This window comes from Canis lupus, chromosome 27 (assembly GCF_003254725.2).
Source record: "Canis lupus dingo isolate Sandy chromosome 27, ASM325472v2, whole genome shotgun sequence".
Taxonomy (NCBI): domain Eukaryota; kingdom Metazoa; phylum Chordata; class Mammalia; order Carnivora; family Canidae; genus Canis; species Canis lupus.
Window position 1 is genome coordinate 16,897,779 of NC_064269.1, and position 19,509 is coordinate 16,917,287.

At 40.3% G+C, this 19,509-nt stretch overlaps 2 protein-coding genes across 6 annotated transcripts in view; one reads left to right on the top strand and one right to left on the bottom strand.

Annotated features, from left to right (window-relative positions):
- The window catches only part of RESF1 (retroelement silencing factor 1), a 28,793-nt gene extending 9,779 nt beyond the window's left edge, over nucleotides 1-19,014 (bottom strand). Inside the window, exons 1-5 of one of the 5 annotated variants that reach the window (XM_049102301.1) lie at nucleotides 18,507-18,622; nucleotides 17,488-17,584; nucleotides 16,626-16,937; nucleotides 4,749-4,814; nucleotides 1,287-1,432 (exon numbers count right to left, since the gene is read on the bottom strand). The gene's annotated coding sequence lies outside the window, so the exon portion shown is untranslated. Of the gene's footprint in view, nucleotides 1-1,286; nucleotides 1,433-4,748; nucleotides 4,815-16,625; nucleotides 16,938-17,487; nucleotides 17,585-18,506; nucleotides 18,623-18,879 lie in introns of those variants that run through there. The other 4 variants (XM_049102302.1, XM_035707368.2, XM_049102303.1 and 1 more) reach the window with 4 other exon arrangements.
- On the top strand, nucleotides 9,139-19,065 carry LOC125753872 (translation initiation factor IF-2-like). Its single transcript, XM_049102888.1, has 4 exons — nucleotides 9,139-9,183; nucleotides 14,710-14,822; nucleotides 18,245-18,417; nucleotides 18,518-19,065. Exons 1-4 carry the CDS (start codon nucleotides 9,139-9,141, stop codon nucleotides 19,063-19,065), a joined length of 879 nt encoding a protein of 292 aa, XP_048958845.1.
- The last annotated feature ends 444 nt before the right edge of the window (nucleotides 19,066-19,509 follow it).

Consider the following 19,509-nt stretch of genomic DNA (forward strand, 5'->3'; position numbering starts at 1 on the left):
CATTCTACATAAAAGTATTTTGTTTGTTACACTGAAGTGGCAACTACTTTCTGCTTTTATTTATTCTAACAGGCTCTTTATTATGAGTAACCCATGCTCACTGAAACAAAACGAACAAGTCAAACACATGGTAAAAAGTCCTTTTTGTCTATTCCCATTGTCTAACTCCCTAAGGGTGTCTACTGCTACCTTCCCTTTCAGAAAACTTTATACATAAAAAGCAAACACATGGAGAAAACCCTGTCTTTTTGTCTGATTTTCATTACTGTATCTAGGATACCTTATCATTGCACTACAAATATATTCATTGGGGATCCCTGGGTGGCGCAGCAGTTTAGTGCCTGCCTTTGGCCCAGGGCGCAGTCCTGGAGACCCGGGATCGAATCCCACGTCGGGCTCCCGGTGCATGGAGCCTGCTTCTCCCTCTGCCTGTGTCTCTGCCTCTCTCTCTCTCTCTCTGTGTGACTATCATGTAAAAAAAAAAAAAAAATATATATATATATATATATATATATTCATTGTCTGCATAACATTAGTTTCTCTGTATATCATCATTCAACCAGTCCTCTATTCACTTTCTTATGTTTCTTCTATTTGGTTTTCTTAAGTTTTTGTGCTTATAAACTATCCTAAACTAAGCATTCTTATATTTATGCTTTTATGTTTGTGCCTGTTTCTGGAAATTCCTAGAAGTGAAATCAATGTGTCAAAGAACATTAAAATTATTTACATCAACAGTGACAAATTGCCTTCCAAAATGGTTAATTTGTACTGACCAACAGTATATTGCTAAATCTAAAAATGGTCAAATCTATAACCACAGCACATGAACACAGATTTTTTTTCTTCTTCTTTTAAGTTTAGCCAGTCCAATTTATTCCAGAAAGTGCTTAATTGTCCAAACTTTGAAGGTAAGATATTATGGCACAGTCTCAGAAAATAATGGAATTTGGCACAAGATGTTTTTGCCATTTTTGGTAGGCAATTATTATTTTTTAAGATTTTATTTATTCATTCATGAACACAGATTAAAATAACAAAATTAAACAAATGTAAAGTAAGCATATTAACAGTACACCCCAAATGCAGAATACACATTCTTTCCAAACACACATGGAATTTTTACCAATATGACCATCTAGCTGAGCCAGAAGTAAATCTCAATTTTCAAAGTATTAAAGTAATTCAGATTAATTTATAATGGAATCAATCTAGAAATTACAGGGAAAAAAGTAACTAGGAAATTGCCAAATAATTGAAAAATAAGGAATGTACTTTATACTTACATTACAAAGAGAAAAAGTGCTCTCTGGTGCCTCTTCCTCTACACCAGTCTTACTGGATCAAGCCTCACCCTTATGACATCATTTAACTTTAATTGCCTCCCTAAAGGCCCATCTCCAAATAGTTACATTAGGGGTTAGGCTTCAACCTAGGAATAGGTGAAGAGGGACATGCAATTCAGTCCATAACATGCTCTTATACTCATGTTTACTTAACCCTTGAGGATAATTCGTAATATATTTTAAAAAGAAGACTAAGGGGGGGATCTGGTTGATGCAGTTGGTAGAGCATATGATTCTTGATCTCAAGGTTGTGAGTCTGAACTCCACCTTGGGTGTAGAGATTACTTAAAATCTTTTAAAAATTAGTTATTGATATAAAATAAAAATTAGGGATCCCCGGGTGGCGCAGCGGTTTAGCGCCTGCCTTTGGCCCAGGGCGCGATCCTGGAGACCCGGGATCGAATCCCACGTCGGGCTCCCTGCATGGAGCCTGCTTCTTCCTCTGCCTGTGTCTCTGCCCCTCTCTCTCTCTGTGTGACTATCATAAATAAATAAAAATTTTAAAAAATAAAATAAAATAAAAATTAGACTGGGACATGAACTCCACATTTATCATAATAAGCTAACCTAAGAAAAGAAATGATGAGAGTGAAAATAAAATAATGAACAAAAATGTAGAGATTCAACAAGTCACAAGGTAATTCTTTAAAAAAGAATATTAAAAAAAGAATAAAAATCAATAAGCCTCTAACAATACTGATCATGACATTTTAAAAGTGCAATAGGGCAGCCCAGGTGGCTCAGCGGTTTAGCAGCACCTTCAGCCCAGGGTGTGATCCTGGAGACCCGGGATTGAGTCCCACGTCAGACTCCCTGCATGGAGCCTGCTTCTCCTTCTGCCTGTGTCTCTTGCCCCCCCCCCCCCCGTGTCTCATGAATAAATAAATAAAATCTTTTTTAAAAAATGCTTAAAAAATAAAAATAAAAGTGCAATACTGGGGGTGAGGGGGTGCCCCTGGGCGGCTCAGTTGGTTAAGTGGTAAACTCTTGTTTTTGGCTCTGAGTCAGGCTCCATGCTCAGCCAGGAAGTCTACTTGTGGAATTCTCTCTCCTTCTACGTGTTTGCCTGCTTGCGAGCACACTCTCACTTTATCTCTAAAATCAATCTTTTTTTAAAAAGTGCAATATTGGCAATAGAGACTACTACTAGACCCTATAGATGTTAAAAATACTAAGTATTTATTTTGAATAATTTTATTCCAATACATTTCAAATTTAGAAGAATAGAGAAATTCTTCGAAAAATACACCTAACCAGGATTGACATGGTAACAATACCATTTAAGTACCAATTAATTGATAATCAAGTCTCTTTTCACAAAGAAAATGCCAGACCAATACGGCTTTGCTGGAGTATGCTAACAATCTATGAAAGAAATAATCTAATATGAAAAAAGATAAAAAAGAGAACACTTTAGAGCTCATTCATTGAGGCTGTCATCCAAAAGCCAGAAAGAAGGAAAATTAGAAGCCAATTTTTTGCAGAAACGTAAAAACAAAAATCCTAAACAAAATGTAAGCAAACCAAATGTGGTGACATGAAAATGATAACCTATCATGATCAAATTAGGATTATTTCAGAAATACAAGATTTGTCATTTGAAAATTAACCAAATAACAATAATTTTTAAAATCCTAAATTCAACAGATGCAAGAACTTTTCAAAAAATTCACATTCATTAGAACAGTTTTATCAAACAACACAAATTTCCTTAATTTTGATAAATGTTAGCTTTAAACATTTAGACTGACAATAAAACAAATACACCACTATTGTCCCTTCTATTAATCACTGTATTGGAGATCCTGGAAAGTATAAGAATTGGGAAGGAAAACATAAAATGGATATTCACAGATGTAATAGATGTAATAGAGAAAATCCAAAACAATCTATAGATCTTTAAGACTTACTAAATTATGGGTCATAGTGTTCTCACTAAGAAGAAAAACAAGATTGAAAAGATTGAAGAAGGCATATATCCATCTGAATTAAAAACAGATCCCAGAAAAACGGAGTGGGAAGAAATCAGAGAGAAAAATCATAAGAGACTCTTAACTATATGAAACAAACTCAGGGGTGCTGGAAGGAGGGGACAGGGGTGATGGGGTAACTGGGTGATGGGCATTAAGGAGGGCACCTGATGTGACGAGCACTGGGTGTTATATGCAACTGTGAATCACTAAACTCTACGTCTGAAACTAATGACACAGTATATGCTGGCTAAGGGAATTTTTTTTTAAGATTTTTTATTTATTTATTCATGAGACAGAGAGAGACGGGGGGGGGGGGGGGGGGGGAGCAGAGATGCAGGCAGAGGGAGAAGTAGGCTCCATGCAGGGAGCCCGATGTGGGACTTGATCCTGGGACTCCAGGATCACGCCCTGAGCCGAAGGCAGACGGCAAACCACTGAGCCACCCAGGGATCCCCTGGCTAACAGAATTTAAATAAAAATTAAAAAACAAACAAAAAGATCCTAGGAAGAGACATCTCTGTATTCCTCACATGCCTTCTCCCAGGAAAGCTCCTTAATAATGGCTGGCTGTCAGTAGAGCATGCAACTCCTGACCTTAGGGTCATGAGTTTGAGTCCCAGGTTGGGGACAGAGTTTACTCAAAAAAAAAAAAAAACAACAAAAAAACAAAAAAAAAAACTGGCTGATCAGGCACAGGCGTAATACAAAGCAGCACTTCTAGAGTTAATGATGCCTAATAAGTTTCCCTTAGTTTTTATGCATACTTAGGGTGGGAGGCTGTTATGGAGTGAATTGTGTCTTTTTACCACCAAATTCCTATGTTGAAGCCCTAACCCCCTATATTTGGGGACAGGCCCTTCAGGGGGGTAATTAAATTTAAGTGAGGTGATAAGGACAGGGCCTTAATCCAACAGGACTGGTGTCCTTTAAGAGAGACAGCAGGCATATGCACAGAGGAAAGACCATGTGAGGTCACACAGAGAAGGAGGCTGACTACAAGCCAAGAGGCCTCAGGAGAAACCAAATACCTCGATCTGTGAGAAATACAGGTGTTATTTAAGCCACCAAGTCTGTGATTACAAGAGAGCAGCCGGTAGAGGACCAATACAGAGCATATGGGTAGGCAGACAAACGCTCTGAGTAATTTGGGGTTACTTTATTCCTCTCTCTGCTTTGCTAGCACACAAGGAAACTAAAGCCTGGAAAATCATCCCTGAACTACCTATTTAGAGGGAAGGAGTCAAAAGTTGTCTGACTTTATTTCAGATTGCAGAGTCTCTACTTCTAGATACAAAGTATTAAACTTTTTGAAAATATACTATAGTGGAGAGTACAAGAGACTGGATTTCCATGGTCTATCATTTTAATTTCACTTGAAAAAAATTAACTTTTTGCCAAAATCTCCACCCAACTCCAGCATGGCACTTACCTGACAAATCCCAAGTATGGCTGAACTTAAGAATCTCCTTCTCTGCACAGGAATAGCTGAAGTTTTCTGGGGAAAAAAAAAATTTTGACACAAGCCAGCCGACTAATTTTACTTTATGAACAAAAACATAAAACTTAACACCGCTCACAATTCTACTTCATTTTTTGAATTTTTTTCCCCCATGCTCTACGACTTTTTCTCTCCGCCCTGGTCCCTAGCCACTCCAACCATGCTCCCCCTGCCCTAATTCAGCTCCTTATATTTGAGGGGAGAAATAGCACCAATTCTCCATCCTTCCATCATCAAATCTATAAAGCCCACCCTTGTAATTGGAATATGCATCTCCAATGACAGAGCTGACCTTCCTCCTACCAAATCTCTAAATTTAAAATCCTACTCCCCTTCCCTTTATTCCTGATATCAACCTGACTCTATGAGATTAGGCCATCCACAAAGGTGCACACATATTCTAGGACTGGCAGGATTCAAAAACAAACCTCATTGGGCCCCATACTCTTCACCTCCCTACCTCTGTACTAGTGACAGCCTTTTCAGTTTGTTTTAAAATCACAAGCATTTAAAAAATATATCAAAAATAAATAAATAAAAATAGATCAGATTTTAAATGTTTAACACCTTAAATGCAGATAAAAATGATTTTTAAAAGTAATTTGTGTTTTCACAAAATATACAGTAAAAAAACCATTAAGGAGATTGAAATGTACACTAGAAAATATTCACTTAATGCAAAGAAATGTTAAGGGGGGGGAAAGACACAAGACCTAGAAAACAAAAAGCATAAACAGCAGATGTATATCCCCCCCATATTAATAACATTAAATGTGAATGGATTCAACAATCCAAAAGACAAACTAGATTTTAAAAAAACTAAATGCTGTCTCCAGACACATTTTAGATCCAAAGAAAGAAATACAGTGAAAATAAAAGAATACAAAAGGTATCAGATGATGCAAACACAGCAGCTGCGAGATATGTGGAAGGCCTATGCTAATTATCAGACAAAACAAACTAAACAGGAACACCTGGCTGGCTCAGTGGTTGAGCAGCTGCCCTTGGCTCAAAGCATGATCCCAGGGTCCCAGGATCAAATCCCACATTAGGTTCCTCAGGGGGAGCCTGCTTCTCTCTGCCAATGTCTCTGCCTCTTTCTCTGGGTCCCTCATGAATAAATAAAATCTTCAAAAAAAAAAAAAAAAACCTAAACAAATCTTACTACAGATAAAAAGGAATATTTTAAACTATAAAAGGGTCAATCCAAGAAAAAGATATAACAATTAGAAATACTTAACAGATAATTAAAATAAAAAACAAGGAATAGGCAATTCACCAAGAGTTGAAAACTTCAATTCCACATTTTCAATAATGAATAGAACTGGCAAAAAAAATCTACAAGAGAAGTACTGAACACATTATACACACCCACATTTGTTTCTAGTAGGGATTAAAACAGAGTATCTTAAGTTGTTAATAAATAAATGTCCACAGAGGCCCAGGTGGCTCAGCGGTTTAGCGCTGCCTTCAGCTCAGGGTGTGATCCTGTCCTGGAGTCCCAGGATCAAGTCCCACGACGGGCTCCCTGCATGAAGCCTGCTTCTCTGTCTCTCTCATGATAAATAAAATCTTTAAAATAAACAAATAACTGCCCATTAGTTGCCTTGTAGATTTAAGGCTCTCTCTTTGGCAACAATAGTTCAAATTCTTTTGTCAAGTGCTGAAAGGATCAGCAACCAGCCCAGTAATGAGAGCGGATGTCACGGGGCCACAAAAGCAATGGATTTTTATATTCAATTGTAGGAAATTCTAGGAATATCCTTGCTATTAGTAGCTATAGGTAAATTAGCAAACCCTGAATAATGACCCTAGATACAGTTAGCACAAAGTCTGGCTCTACCAACCCCACCCATCTGGCAGGTTTTGCAGTATAAAGAATAGGTAATACCAATATGTTGATGCTGATAAGATGTGGTGGCCCTCACTGGGAGGCAAGCAGCCCTTGTATGTTGACCCTGATAAAGTCCTATGACCAAACTGAGGGAATTCAGAGCCATAATTCACATACTCCTACATCCATGGAGGTTTCCTTGTATGTCATCATGAAAATGACTTTAAAATTTTTAACTAAAAAAAACCAAAAAAAAATATATCCTGGACATAGACAAACTTTTTTTTTAAAGATTTATTTGAGATAGAATGCTCACATACAGGAGCATACATTTATTTGAGCAGAGGGATGGAGAGAATCCTCAAGTAGAGGATCCCTGTTGAGTGTGGAACGTGACACAGGCTCCATCCCAGAACCCTGAAATCATAACCTGAGCCAAAATCAAGAGTTGGCCACTTAACTGACAGCCACTCAGGTGTCCCTAGATAAACTACCTTTAGGTTTAACAGTTTGGGGCTTTAAGTTTTGATACTATTACCATTACTTCCTGCAATAAAACTGGGAAGAAAGCATGTCACTAAAAATTCAAAGTATAAAAAGCTGTGAATAGCAAGCTGTGAATTGCAAAAATAATTTGTGAAGCAGGAAAAAAAAAAAAGAAATGGCTGGAGACTACATGTAACAATGCATCTGATTTTCGTATAATTTCATAAAGACCTCACCAAGTTTAAAAAAAGATTTGTGAATTTTTTCATTTTATTCTATATCCATATAACACAAAGAATGTAGTTTAAGCAAAAAATTGTCAACCCAGAAGCTTATCTGTAATTTAGCCTTATGACAGGAATTTACAAAGCAAAAAAAAAATCCCTAAAAATCATAGTTTGGAGGGGCAGCCCTGGTAGCTCAGCAGTTTAGCGCTGCCTTCAGCCCAGGGTGTGATCCTGGAGACCCGGGATCGAGTCCCAAATCGGGCTTCCTGCATGGAGCCTGTTTCTCCCTCTGCCTGTATCTCTGCCCACCCCCCACCCTGTGTGTGTCTCTAATGAATAAGTAAATAAAATCTTAAAAAAAAAATCATAGTTTGGAGAAATAATCATATTAATATCTATCCTAAACAAATGCACAAGTGTACACCCCATGAACACAACTCTAAGAAAAAGGATCTGTTATATTAGTGTTTGCCATGGCCAGGCCTACTATAAATCAGATAAAATAGTAAGAAAGAACAGGACAAACTAAGCCACATCAAGAATTGTTCCATTTCTAATGTGCTCCACAAACCAAAGTTTATTTGGAGTACCTATTGATGTGGTTAAACTGAGGAAAGCCAGTATTTTCCACTGAAAAACTAATTAGCATTTTAAAAAGCTTAGAGATACTTCTATAACATCAACAAAACCACAAACACCAACACTTCAGTGGAAAAGACACTTTTCAGGAATGCCAAAAGTATCGTGATTTACTTAACCTATTCTAGCTCTGGCTGTTTGTATCCTTAGTCACGTGATAAATTAGGCTATTAACCCTTGAATTAGGCTTTCAAAAGTATTCTAAGTTTTGTGTTATTTATAATGCAACTCTATAAATAACAGCTAACATTTGAGAATTTACCATATGTTAAGAACTGTCTGTGCTGAATGCTTTAAATACATTATCACATTCAACTGACAGAACAAATGAATGAAGCCAGGCAGAAGTGCAGTGGCTAGCAAGAATACAAGTCCCACTATCACTGCTGTTAACTCTCCACAGTGCCAGAGAAAGGCAACAAGACTATAATTTCATGTGCAACTTATTACTTACACAAACAGAAAAACCAAGATTAGTGTCCCTATTCCCAGAAGGTGATACCAAAGTGGTTGAGAATACAGGCTGCTGAGGAGCCAATTCAGAAACAACCATTTTATAGCCTACTGCTCTATCCCAAGGGTAAGGGAAGTGGTAAAGTCCAGTACTCAACTGACACACTGGGGCACAGAAAAAAACTATCCTTGAGGCCATTTTTCACAAGGGTTCTTATCAACCTTTTCCCAGGAAGACAAGCAGGGTGTCCTGCCAAGGTATGGGTTAGACAGAGATTATGTTTTGCCTGTTCAGCCCATGACAAGACAAAGGTAATCAGAGTACCATGGTAAAGCTGCCCGCCCCCCAACTCTACCCTCCACCTTTTATGTGTCCAGCTACAAATTCTATTCAGACACTCCATCAAATACCCTAACTGTACTTTCTCTCAGGCAATATTTGAAAAGTGACTTGACCCTGACCCTTGGCGGGATGATCAGGCCTTTTGTGGAGGTCAGACTACAACCAAGTTCCCCACACCAAGCCAAGCCAGTGAACTATGTCCCAGGTATCATCGAGGTTCACCAATGACAGCCACATGGCTTTCTCCCTGGAAGAACAAGGGAGTGGGAACAGCTCTACTTTTGCTCACGGATTAATCTAGGTACAGCATGGGGTGCTGGCAGTCACATATATCCCATCATGACTGGCCAGTCCGAAGTCCAGAGCAATGCATCTATCATTCAGGTTACAAAGTTTACACTTTCCTGTGTCTCTAGAGCAGAGGTCAGAGACAAATTTCAGACTTCATTTATAGTTGTATTATATCCTACAGTGGGAATTAATGATTCCAGAGCATACATGAAAAAGTCAGTTATCTTTCCTTCAAGTGCTGCCTAGTAACTCATTTTAGAGTGCTCCAGGTATCCACCTCAAAGAAACAGGAATCATTAGAGGGGTAATGGTCTCAAATACCTAGAAATCCCCGACAAGTGCCTCACGTATACATGAGCAGTTTGCCAGGCAAGTATAAGGAACCTAAGATGAAACATGCGTTTGGAGTACAAAGTTTAAGTATTGCTATTATAATAGGAGTGAGCCAATTCTGTGCCTCTTGAGGTAGACAAACTCTATGAAAAGAACTAAACAGTTGCCGTAAAGCAGGCTCAATTGCCCTGAAGAAAAATCTGAAAACTTTTACACCCTGTTAGTTACCTCTGTCATTATAGGCAACATTCTATTGTCTACTCTGGTTGTCTGAGGTTTAGAGTTGCAAGAACTTTTAACAGAGGCATTTTGTTGGCATGGAGTTAAGATCCAGATTTTATAAAATTAAAAGTTGAGATTAATAATGCAAGGGGATCTGAAGTACCCAAGAGACCTACTGGACAGAATCTACTTTGCTAGCGGGATCAAGGCAGGGGATGACAGATCTACTTAAATTCAGAGCCATTAACTGTAGTTTAGACAATATATACAAGAGAACTTGTATACAAGGGAACTGCTTTCCCTTAATCAGGGAACCAATGGAAGTCATGACTAACAGGATAAGGTATACAAGCCTTGGTCCAAAGGATACCACTCCCAAGACCTTCATTCCCAAATTCAGCAACAGCTGAGAGACTGTAGGGAGTCCTTAGATTAAGATCTTCTCCTGGCCAGCAGTATGTTGATTGAGGGTGGTAGGTAGCAACAGCCTGGGGTAAATTAGATTACTAGTTTCTGCCTATTTCCCCAACCCTGATCCCACCTGGGTCTATTGTCTTCCTTCTCCAACTACCATAGGGGAACTATGCCGTTATGCTGGGGGAGAAGGAATGATAATCAGTCAATTGTGGACTGATCAATCCTATGCTCTAAGCCACCCAAGCCACAATCCTTTGTCCAGTAACACTATCGCATGGAAGGAAAATGTAAAAACCGATAGAAGTTGTGGCAATGAATCTTCAGTGCTGTAATGAAGCAGTGACCTATTGAGACATCCAAAACACCCTCAACTACTTCAACTAAAAACACATGCAAAAAATTGAATGCAGAAACAGATTTGATAGAACCTACATAAACAAATATTCTTTGGGGTCCAAAAGAATTTCTAATGTATATAAATGCTTCCTGAGACCACCTGTCCTTTCCATCTGTAGCTGTAGATAGCATACCCACTCAGTACTCGTGGAAGGAGAACCTGGAAGCATGTACCTCACTTCCATGGACTCTTGCCCATGCATCTCTCTCTTCTCTGTTTGACATATATTGTGTCCTTTGCTGTCATAAACTTTAACCATGAGAATACAAAAGTAGAGAAAAGGAACAAAACTAAAACTTGGGTCTTTGAAAAGATCAACAAAACTGACAAACCTTTATCTAGACTGACCAAGAAGAAGTCTCAAAATTATTAAAATCAGGAAATAGAGACATTACTACCAACCCTTCACTGAAAACGAAGAGAGAATACCATGAACTGTTTGCCAATATATTTAATGATTTGGATGAAAACGACCACCGTGATATTTTATAGTAAGAAATATGTATTTGATCTTTGTCCCCACTTCCTGCACAGAGTTCCTAAAATCCTTGGGTTTTCCTAAGTGATGTGTTAAAGGTGTCTTTTGTTATGTTCATAACGCCCAAAGAGGGGGCTGTTTGCCAGGAGAACCAGTCCTGTGATCAGGGGATTAGAACTTTCAGTCCCACCCCACCCCACCTCCAGAGAGGGAAGGAGAGATGGAAAGTGAATCAATGGCCAATGTTTTTAATCAATCATGACTATGTAATGAAGCCTCTATGAAAACCCAAACGAGAGAGCTTCTAGGTCTGTGAACACATGAAGATTTAGGGAGAATGGCATGCTCAGAGGAGGCAAAGAACTTTCACTCTCCTTCCCACATACCTCACCCTATGCATCTCTTCTAGGACTGTGGATTTGTATCCTTTAAAATCATTTTAAATACACCAGTAACCTAGTAAGTAACATGATTCTCTGAGTTCTGTGAACCCCTCTAGCAAATTAATAGACTCCATGGAAGGGTTTGTGGAAACCTCTGTTCTATAGCCAGTTAGTTGGAAGAACAACCTGGACTTGCAATTGGCATCTGAAATCCGGGAGGGTTGGAGAAACCTCCAATCTACAGCCTTTTGGTCAGAAGCACAAGGGAAAACCTGGGCTTCAGACTGCTATCTTAAATGGGGGAGGAGGGCAGTCTTCTGGGTCTGAGCCCTCAACCTACAGAATCTGATGCTACTTCCAGGTGTTAGAATGGTTTAGAACAGTAGGATACCCACATGGTGTCCCCAGAAAATTGCTTGTTGTTGATGTGGGGGGACCCTCCCCCCACATACAGTGGAATTAAGTGCACAACCCCAGAAGACCCCAAAAGACATTGACCAAAACTAACTCAAGAAGATACAGGAAATCGGGGATCTCTGGGTGGCGCAGCGGTTTGGCGCCTGCCTTTGGCCCAGGGTGCGATCCTGGAGACCCAGGATCGAGTCCCACATCAGGCTTCTGGTGCATGGAGCCTGCTTCTCCCTCTGCCTATGTCTCTGCCTCTCTCTCTCTGTGACTATCATAAATAAATAAAAAATTTAAAATAAAAAAAAAAAAAAAAAAAAAGAAGATACAGGAAATCTAAATAGGACTACATAAAAAGATTGAATTAGTAATCAGAAAATTACCTAAAAAGAAATGGTTAGTCCCATACAGCTTTCTGGTGAATCATACCAAAAATTTAAATATTAAAAATCAATTCTACAAACTTTTCTGAAACACAAAAGAGAGAATACGTCCCAAGTTAATTCTATGAGGCTAATAATATTGTCTGAATAGCAAAAACAGAAAAGAAATCACAATAAAACTGCAGACCAGTATCTTATGAATAGATGCAAAAATCCTCAACAAAGTACTTGCAAACCAAATAGATCAGCATATAAAAATTATACGCCACAACCAAGTGGGACTTATCCCTGAAATGCAAGACAGGTTCAACATTAAAAAAAATATTATATAATGTATCAATAGAATAAAGGACAAAATCAATTGACCATCTCAGTAGATGCAGAAGGATCAAATAAGATAGAAATTAAATGCACCTTCAAATCCAACATCTTTTCATGATAAAAACAAACTATAAGTAGAAGGGAATTTCTCTGAGTTGGTAAAAGGCATCTACAAAAAACCCACAGCATATATCATAATGAACAGGGAAAGACTGAATGCTTATCCTCTACAAGATCAGGAACAAAATAGATGCCTGTATTTGCTATTTCTGTTAGATATTATACCAGAGGGTCTAACCACGGCAGTTAAGCAAAAGAAAAAAAAAAGAAATAAAAGACACCTAGATTGGAAATGAAGAAGTAAAACTATCTCTAGTTGTAGATGACATCTTATATATAGAAAACCATAAGGAACCCCATAAAAAACATAATAAGATAGTTTAGCTAGGCTGTCTAGTACATCCTCAATATACAAAAGCCAAATGTATTTCTAAACAACACAATCTAGAAAACAATCTCATTACAGGAACATTAAAAAGAATCAAACACTTTGGAATAAATTTAACAGAAATGAAAAATTTATACTCCATAAAACATTGCTACAAGAAATTAAAAACCAAGGGGGCCTGGCTGGCTGGGTCCGTAGAGCATAAAACTCTTTTGATGATCTCAGAGTGAATTCAAGCCCTGTTAGGTACTGAGTTTACTTAAAAAAAAAAAAAGAAAAAAGAAAAAAAAATTCAAAATATTGGCTGGCTCGATTAGAAGAGCATGCAACGCTTGATCTTACGGATTTGAGTTTGAGCCCCATGTTGAATGTAGAGATTACTAAAAAAATTTTATTAAAAAAATTAAAGACCTAAAAAAAAAAAAAAAGGAACTGAACACCCCATGTTCAATTAAAGATTTAATGCTATTAAGGAGGCAATACTCCCTGGATTCATCTACAGATTCAGTGCAACCCTTACCAAATCCTAGATGTCTTTTCAGAAATTTAGAACCTAATCCTAGAATTCATTTTGAAAGGAATAAATCTGGAGGACTCACACTTCCCAACTTCAAAATTTACTACAAAACCACGTAACAAAACATGTAGTACTGAACAGAACTGACAATCCAAAAAATAAACCATCATATTTACAGTCACTAGAATTCAGTAAAGAATTCTTAAAACTCAACAATAAAAGACAACTCAAATTGAAAGTTAACAAAAATTCTGAATAGACAATTTTCCCAAAGATATAAAAAATAGCAAATATGCACATAAAAAGATGTTCGACATCATTAACCACCAATGAAAAACACAGTACCTATCACAAAAAGACCAGTATTTGCCATGGATGTGGACATACTGGAACTCTTATGCATGTAGTTGAGAATATAAATGGTTCATCTACTTTGAAGAACACTCTGGCAGTTTCTCAAAAAGATCAAATATAGTTATATGATGGAGCAACTCTCTGCTCCTAGGCATATACCCAAGAGAATTAAAAATGTAGGACTACACAAATACTTGTACATCAATGCTCACAGCAGCAAATGCTAACAATGCAAATGTCTGTTAACTGACAGAAGGAGAAACAAAATGTGGCATATCTATACAATGGACTATTACTTGGCAATAAAAAGCAGTGAAGTACAGACATGCTTCAACATGGATATGCCTTGAAAACATGTGAAGTGAGAGAAAAGTCACAAAGGATCACATATCATTATTATTAATTCATCTAAAAGAAATGTTCAGAACACACAAATCTAGAGATAAAAACTAGATTAATAGCTGCATGGGAATGCTTGGGTTGGAGGAAAGGGAAGTTATTTGTGAAGAAGATTCCAAAATACAGGCATTATAAAGAGTCACTCTAAATAGAGTCAAAAGGATAGTGAAGAAACAGGGCCTATGCTGGTCTCCAGTTTCAATTTTTGGAACACCATGAACTTTTGACTTTTGGCAACTAGACCACCTCCTGGAATACATCCTCCTACTTTGGACTGAAATAGAGAATGTTCACGTCTATTAACCAAATAATCAATCATGTGTTACAGTTAGTTTAAACTCTGCTAGCAAAAAAAAAAAAAAAAAAAAAAAACTCTGCTAGCACCAACCATTATTCTTCCAAAACAAGTTATATAGCCTTGTGGTTTCTGCCTATATAAGCATGCACTCCCCACTCACTGGAGCATACTCTGAATTCTGGTCAACTCTGGGTGTCCTAGACTGCAGTCCCTAAGACACCAAATAAACCCTTTTGTTTGCTTTACAGCCTCATTATCATCTAGATTGACACCATTAATGAACATGGAGATGGTTTTGGAGGTCAAGAAACTGTTCTAAAATTAACCTGCAGTGATGGCTGCATACCCCGTGAATATACTGAAAACCACCGTACTCTGTAAATGGGCAAATTCAATCATATGAATATGGTATATGAATTATATCTCTGAACTGTAGTTGGAAAAAAAAAGCAAACACAGCATTTCCCTGTTATTAACTTAGGCACATGACCCAATGAAATTAATTCTAGACTTTTGATAAAGCAATCATATGAAAGGCATGTCTGTTCAAGTTGAAGTTGAATGTATATTATACCTGGAGATACTGCAGCCACTCAATGAAGGGGGAGGGTGTGCCTGAGAATTAAGTCAATGTTGAAGACAGCAAAGATAGAGTATCTCAAAAGTCTTTTAAGATTTTCTTTCCTTTGGGCAGCCCCGGTGGCTCAGCAGTTTAGTGCCGCCTTCACCCCAAGGTGTGATCCTGGAGACCCAGGATCGAGTCCCACGTCAGGCTCCCTGCATGGAGCCTGCTTCTCCTCTGCCTGTGTCTCTGCCTCTGTGTGTGTGTGTGTGTGTGTGTGTGTGTGTGTGTGTCTCATGAATAAATAAATAAAATCTTTAAAAAAAAAAAGATTTTCTTTCCTTAGATTCAGATGCTGAATCCAGCCAAACATGAAGATTGAGCCACTTGAACTTCTAAATGATGTGATCCAATAAATTACGTTTTGAGGCTTAAAAAAAAAAATTTATGATTTGTTTCTTATAACCTATAGTGGAAAATACATCCTATAACACACTTTGCAACCTTAACCATAAAGATTTTATCTACAAATGAAGTGTTGTAATTTAATACATCTCAAGAGAATCTTAGTGATTATCATTAAATGTTTGCAGTAATTACAACAATGAGCAATGTCTCACTTGAGACACTTACCTCAACAGGCCAGCCTCCAACATTGCCCTTCAATTTACAAGCACATTTAAGATCTCAAGAATATACACACTACAATGATGGCTCCAAAAAAAAGCATTCAGAATTCCTCAAAGTCCACAAGATTACTTCTTTCTTTACAAGGCTTATTACAAAGCAAATTTTAACTTGCATTTCTGGAGACAGAGTTGGTAAACTGTTATCTCTTTACCTCAAACTGAAAAGTATGCCTTACATGGTGGGGATGGGACAGGACAGTGGAGAAAGCCTGGTTACAACAAAAAAAATCTGGAAATCCAACTTTATAAATACCTATTTACTTTTTTTTTCTATTTACTTATTTTTAAAGATTTTATTATATACTTATTTGAGAGTGAGCAAGCACAGGCATATGTACGGAAAGGGGAGGGGCAGAGGGAGAAGAACAAGCATCCCTCCCAGCCCAACACAAAGCCAAGCTGGTTGCAGAGCTCGACGTGGGGCTCAATCCCAGGACTCCAAAACCATGAACCTAGCCCAAGTCAGATGTGTAACTGACTGAGCCACCCAGGTGCCCTTATAAATACCTTTTAAAACAGCAAGATCAATTTGCTAAATATCTGTGCTTCTATTTGTACGAGATACCAATAATCTAAATGGGAAGAGATTCCTGTACATCACACAATAATGTGGAAAAACAGGGCTGTGGGGCAAATATGCCCTCAATAAAGAATTTAATGGAGGTGTCCCTGATTTCAAATTAAACCTGCAGGTAAAAACTATAGACTTGCGTTCTGGTACTTCCTTGCAAAAACTGAACCTACAACAGGTTCTATAGTGAGAGGTTTAATCAACACAAAGCTGTTAAATTGACTTAGAGTTGATAAACTTTAGAGCTTAAAGCAAACTGAATTTCCTATTAGACGTAATACATCTTTCCTTATATAAAATACAAGCCATAATATCTTTCCTCTAACAGGACAACAGCTAAAATTTATTGAGCACTTACCACTTACAGCCAGCAGCTGTTCCAAGTAGGTCATATGAATAAAAAATCATGTAACTTATCCCACCAATGCTATGAAGCAGGTGCTACTGTTATCCTCATTTTACAGATGAGAAAACAGAGGCAAAAGGTTAAATAATTTTGGGCAGCCCCAGTGGCTTAGCACCACCATCAGTCCGGGGTGTGATCCTGGAGACCTGGGATCCAGTCCCACATCGGCTCCCTGCATGGAGCCTGCTTCTCCCTCTGCCTGGGTCTCTGCCCCTCTCTCTGTCTCTCTTCTCTCTGTGTCTCTCATGAATGAATAAATGAAATCTTAAAAAAAAAAAAAAAAAAAAAGGTTAGATAATTTTCCCAAGGTTGTACAGATAATAAATGGTACAGCCAAGACCTGAAACTCAGCAAAGGATGCAAGGCCACGGTCTTAATCATTACAGAATATTTCCTGACACAACTTGGGTGTTTACAGGATGGAAGCCCTGGAGATGATCACTCTGGTTTTAGAGGTTGTCCTCTCTCAGAATGGTTCTCCTAGAGTTGAGCTCTATGCTGCCTCACCCCAACCCCTTGCCAGAAATAATAAAAACAAATTTTAAAAAAGGAAGAAACAGAACCATCTTAAGTAGACCTCTGCCTGAGTAACTTGACCCAGTCACCTCACCATGATCTACTCTTCCTTATTCACAAAAGATTAACAACTGAATTCTCTAGGCTAGGTCAACCATTGTCATGTGTCCTCAAGCTCTGTCACTGAATCCATTGTATCCTGCCATTTAATTGTCTAACTGATGCTGATTCGTTTAATTAATAATTTCATTCCACAACAGAAAAATCAGAGGAGGCTACTTGGAGGTAACATACTTACTTGTTAAGTATAATCTTACTCTTTTACCATTGTGTACGTTCCCATTTCCCTCCAAACACGTGCTCCCCCTTCACACAGTGTTTTTACTTCTTTGGTCCTAGGAAGAGCAAGAAACATTCTGCAATTAGCGGTTTAATATAAAGCGTATATATATATATATATATATTTTTTTTTTTTTTATTTATAATGAATTTTACAGTCACAATAAAAGCACACGTTTCATCTGTTTACCCTGATAGGACAACTGCCGGGCCAGAGTGTGTTCCTGTAAGGTTGCACCAAAAAAAAAACGCACTAAGTCTGCAAAATTCCTACTAGGTGTGCAACCTGACAGAAACACAAACTAGGTGTGGCCTCGAATACCCTTCACTGCTTAAAATGAGAATTCGTGTGTGTGTGTGGGGGGGGGGGGGTCCTCCAGGTTCACTGCTGTCCGACCGTTCTAGAACAAATACTTCAATTGCACTGCAATTTCCCTCACTGGAAGAGTTCGGAGAATCCGACTGCACAGAGAAAAATAATTAATAATAATAATAATAAAAGAATGTGAAGTAAAACCTTAACATTCCTGCATGTTCACGCTGGTACCATTTACAACCAACGTCAAACAGAAAAATCCCCAAACAAGCTCCCTACTGAAATGCGCCCCGAGCTTGAATCGCGACGCCGGCTGCCCTCTTTTCTTCTCAAGCTGGGCTCTTGACAAGTATCACAAATGAATTGTCTTCACGGAAACGATTCCCCCCCCCCCCCAAAGGTCGCCGCTGAGGTCGAGACCGGAGTCCCCCGAGGACACCCAAGAGCGACAGACGCCCGGAGGAGCCGAGCGCGGGGAGCGTCCGCCGGCCCCTGGGAGACGCTCGCCGGGCGGTCCCGCTTCGGGAGGGTCAGCAGGACGGAGCCGCGGAGGAAGGAAACGCTCGAGAAACAGTAAATGCAAAAACAAAGACTTTTTTTTTTTTTTTCCCACGACCACGACGCAGGAAATAATTAAAAACAGAAGCTTCTCTCACACCCACCGCCTCAACAGTCGCCTCGCGGCGCCACAAAACGCGCACCCGCCACCTCCACCGCGGACTGAGGCGATTTAAAGCAAACAGCCCGCGAGGCGCCGCCCTGCGGCGCGGGCTCCGAGTCTGGCGGCGGCCGGCGGGGCCCCGAGCGAGGCTGCCCGCCCAGCCGCGGGCGGCCGCGCGCCCGAGCCTCCCCGCCCGAGGCCCGGAGCCGCCCGAGCGCCGCGACCCCGCGCCGCCGTCCGCGCCTCAGAACAAAAGCGGCCGCCGCCGCCGCCGCCGCCGCCCGCGGGCGCCTGGGCTTGGGGCGCCTGGGCTTGGGGCGCGCGGACCCGCGGAGGCGAGCGAGGGGCCGCGGGCCGCCGGGCCGCACACTTACCGACGGGCCCAGAGCCCAGCGCGGGCCAGCGGGGAGGACGCTCCGGCCTCCCGGGCCCCTGAGTTTAAGTCAGCTCGGGCCGCCTCCGGGGGCGGGTCGAGCGGCGAGGCCCCGGCTCCTCCCGCGGCTGGGCCCCGCCCCCGGCCGTGGGCGGCCGCCCGGAGGCCGGCGGCGCCCGGGTCCTAGTGCCCCCCGGGTAAGCAAGGCGGCGGCCGGTCGGGCCTTCCAGTCCCGGGCGGCGAGATTTGCAAAAGCCCGCTCCCGTGTCTGATAGGAATAAAGGGGAAAGGAGAGAAAATGAGTGGGAAGTATCAGTGAGGGTGACGGATCGTGAGAGACTCCTCACTCTGGGCAATGAACCAGGGGTGGTGGAAGCGGAGGTGGGCGGGGGGATGGAGGGACCGGGGGCGGGCCGGGGGGGGGGCGGGGGGCACTTGACGCGATGCGCACTGGGTGTTATGCTCTATGTTGGCAAATCGGATCCAATAAAAAAATATATACAGGGGATCCCTGGGTGGCTCAGCGGTTTAGCGCCGCCTTCAGCCCAGGGTGTGATCCTGGAGACCTGGGATCGAGTCCCACATCAGGCTCCCTGCATGGCGCCTGCTTCTCCCTCTGCCTGTGTCTCTG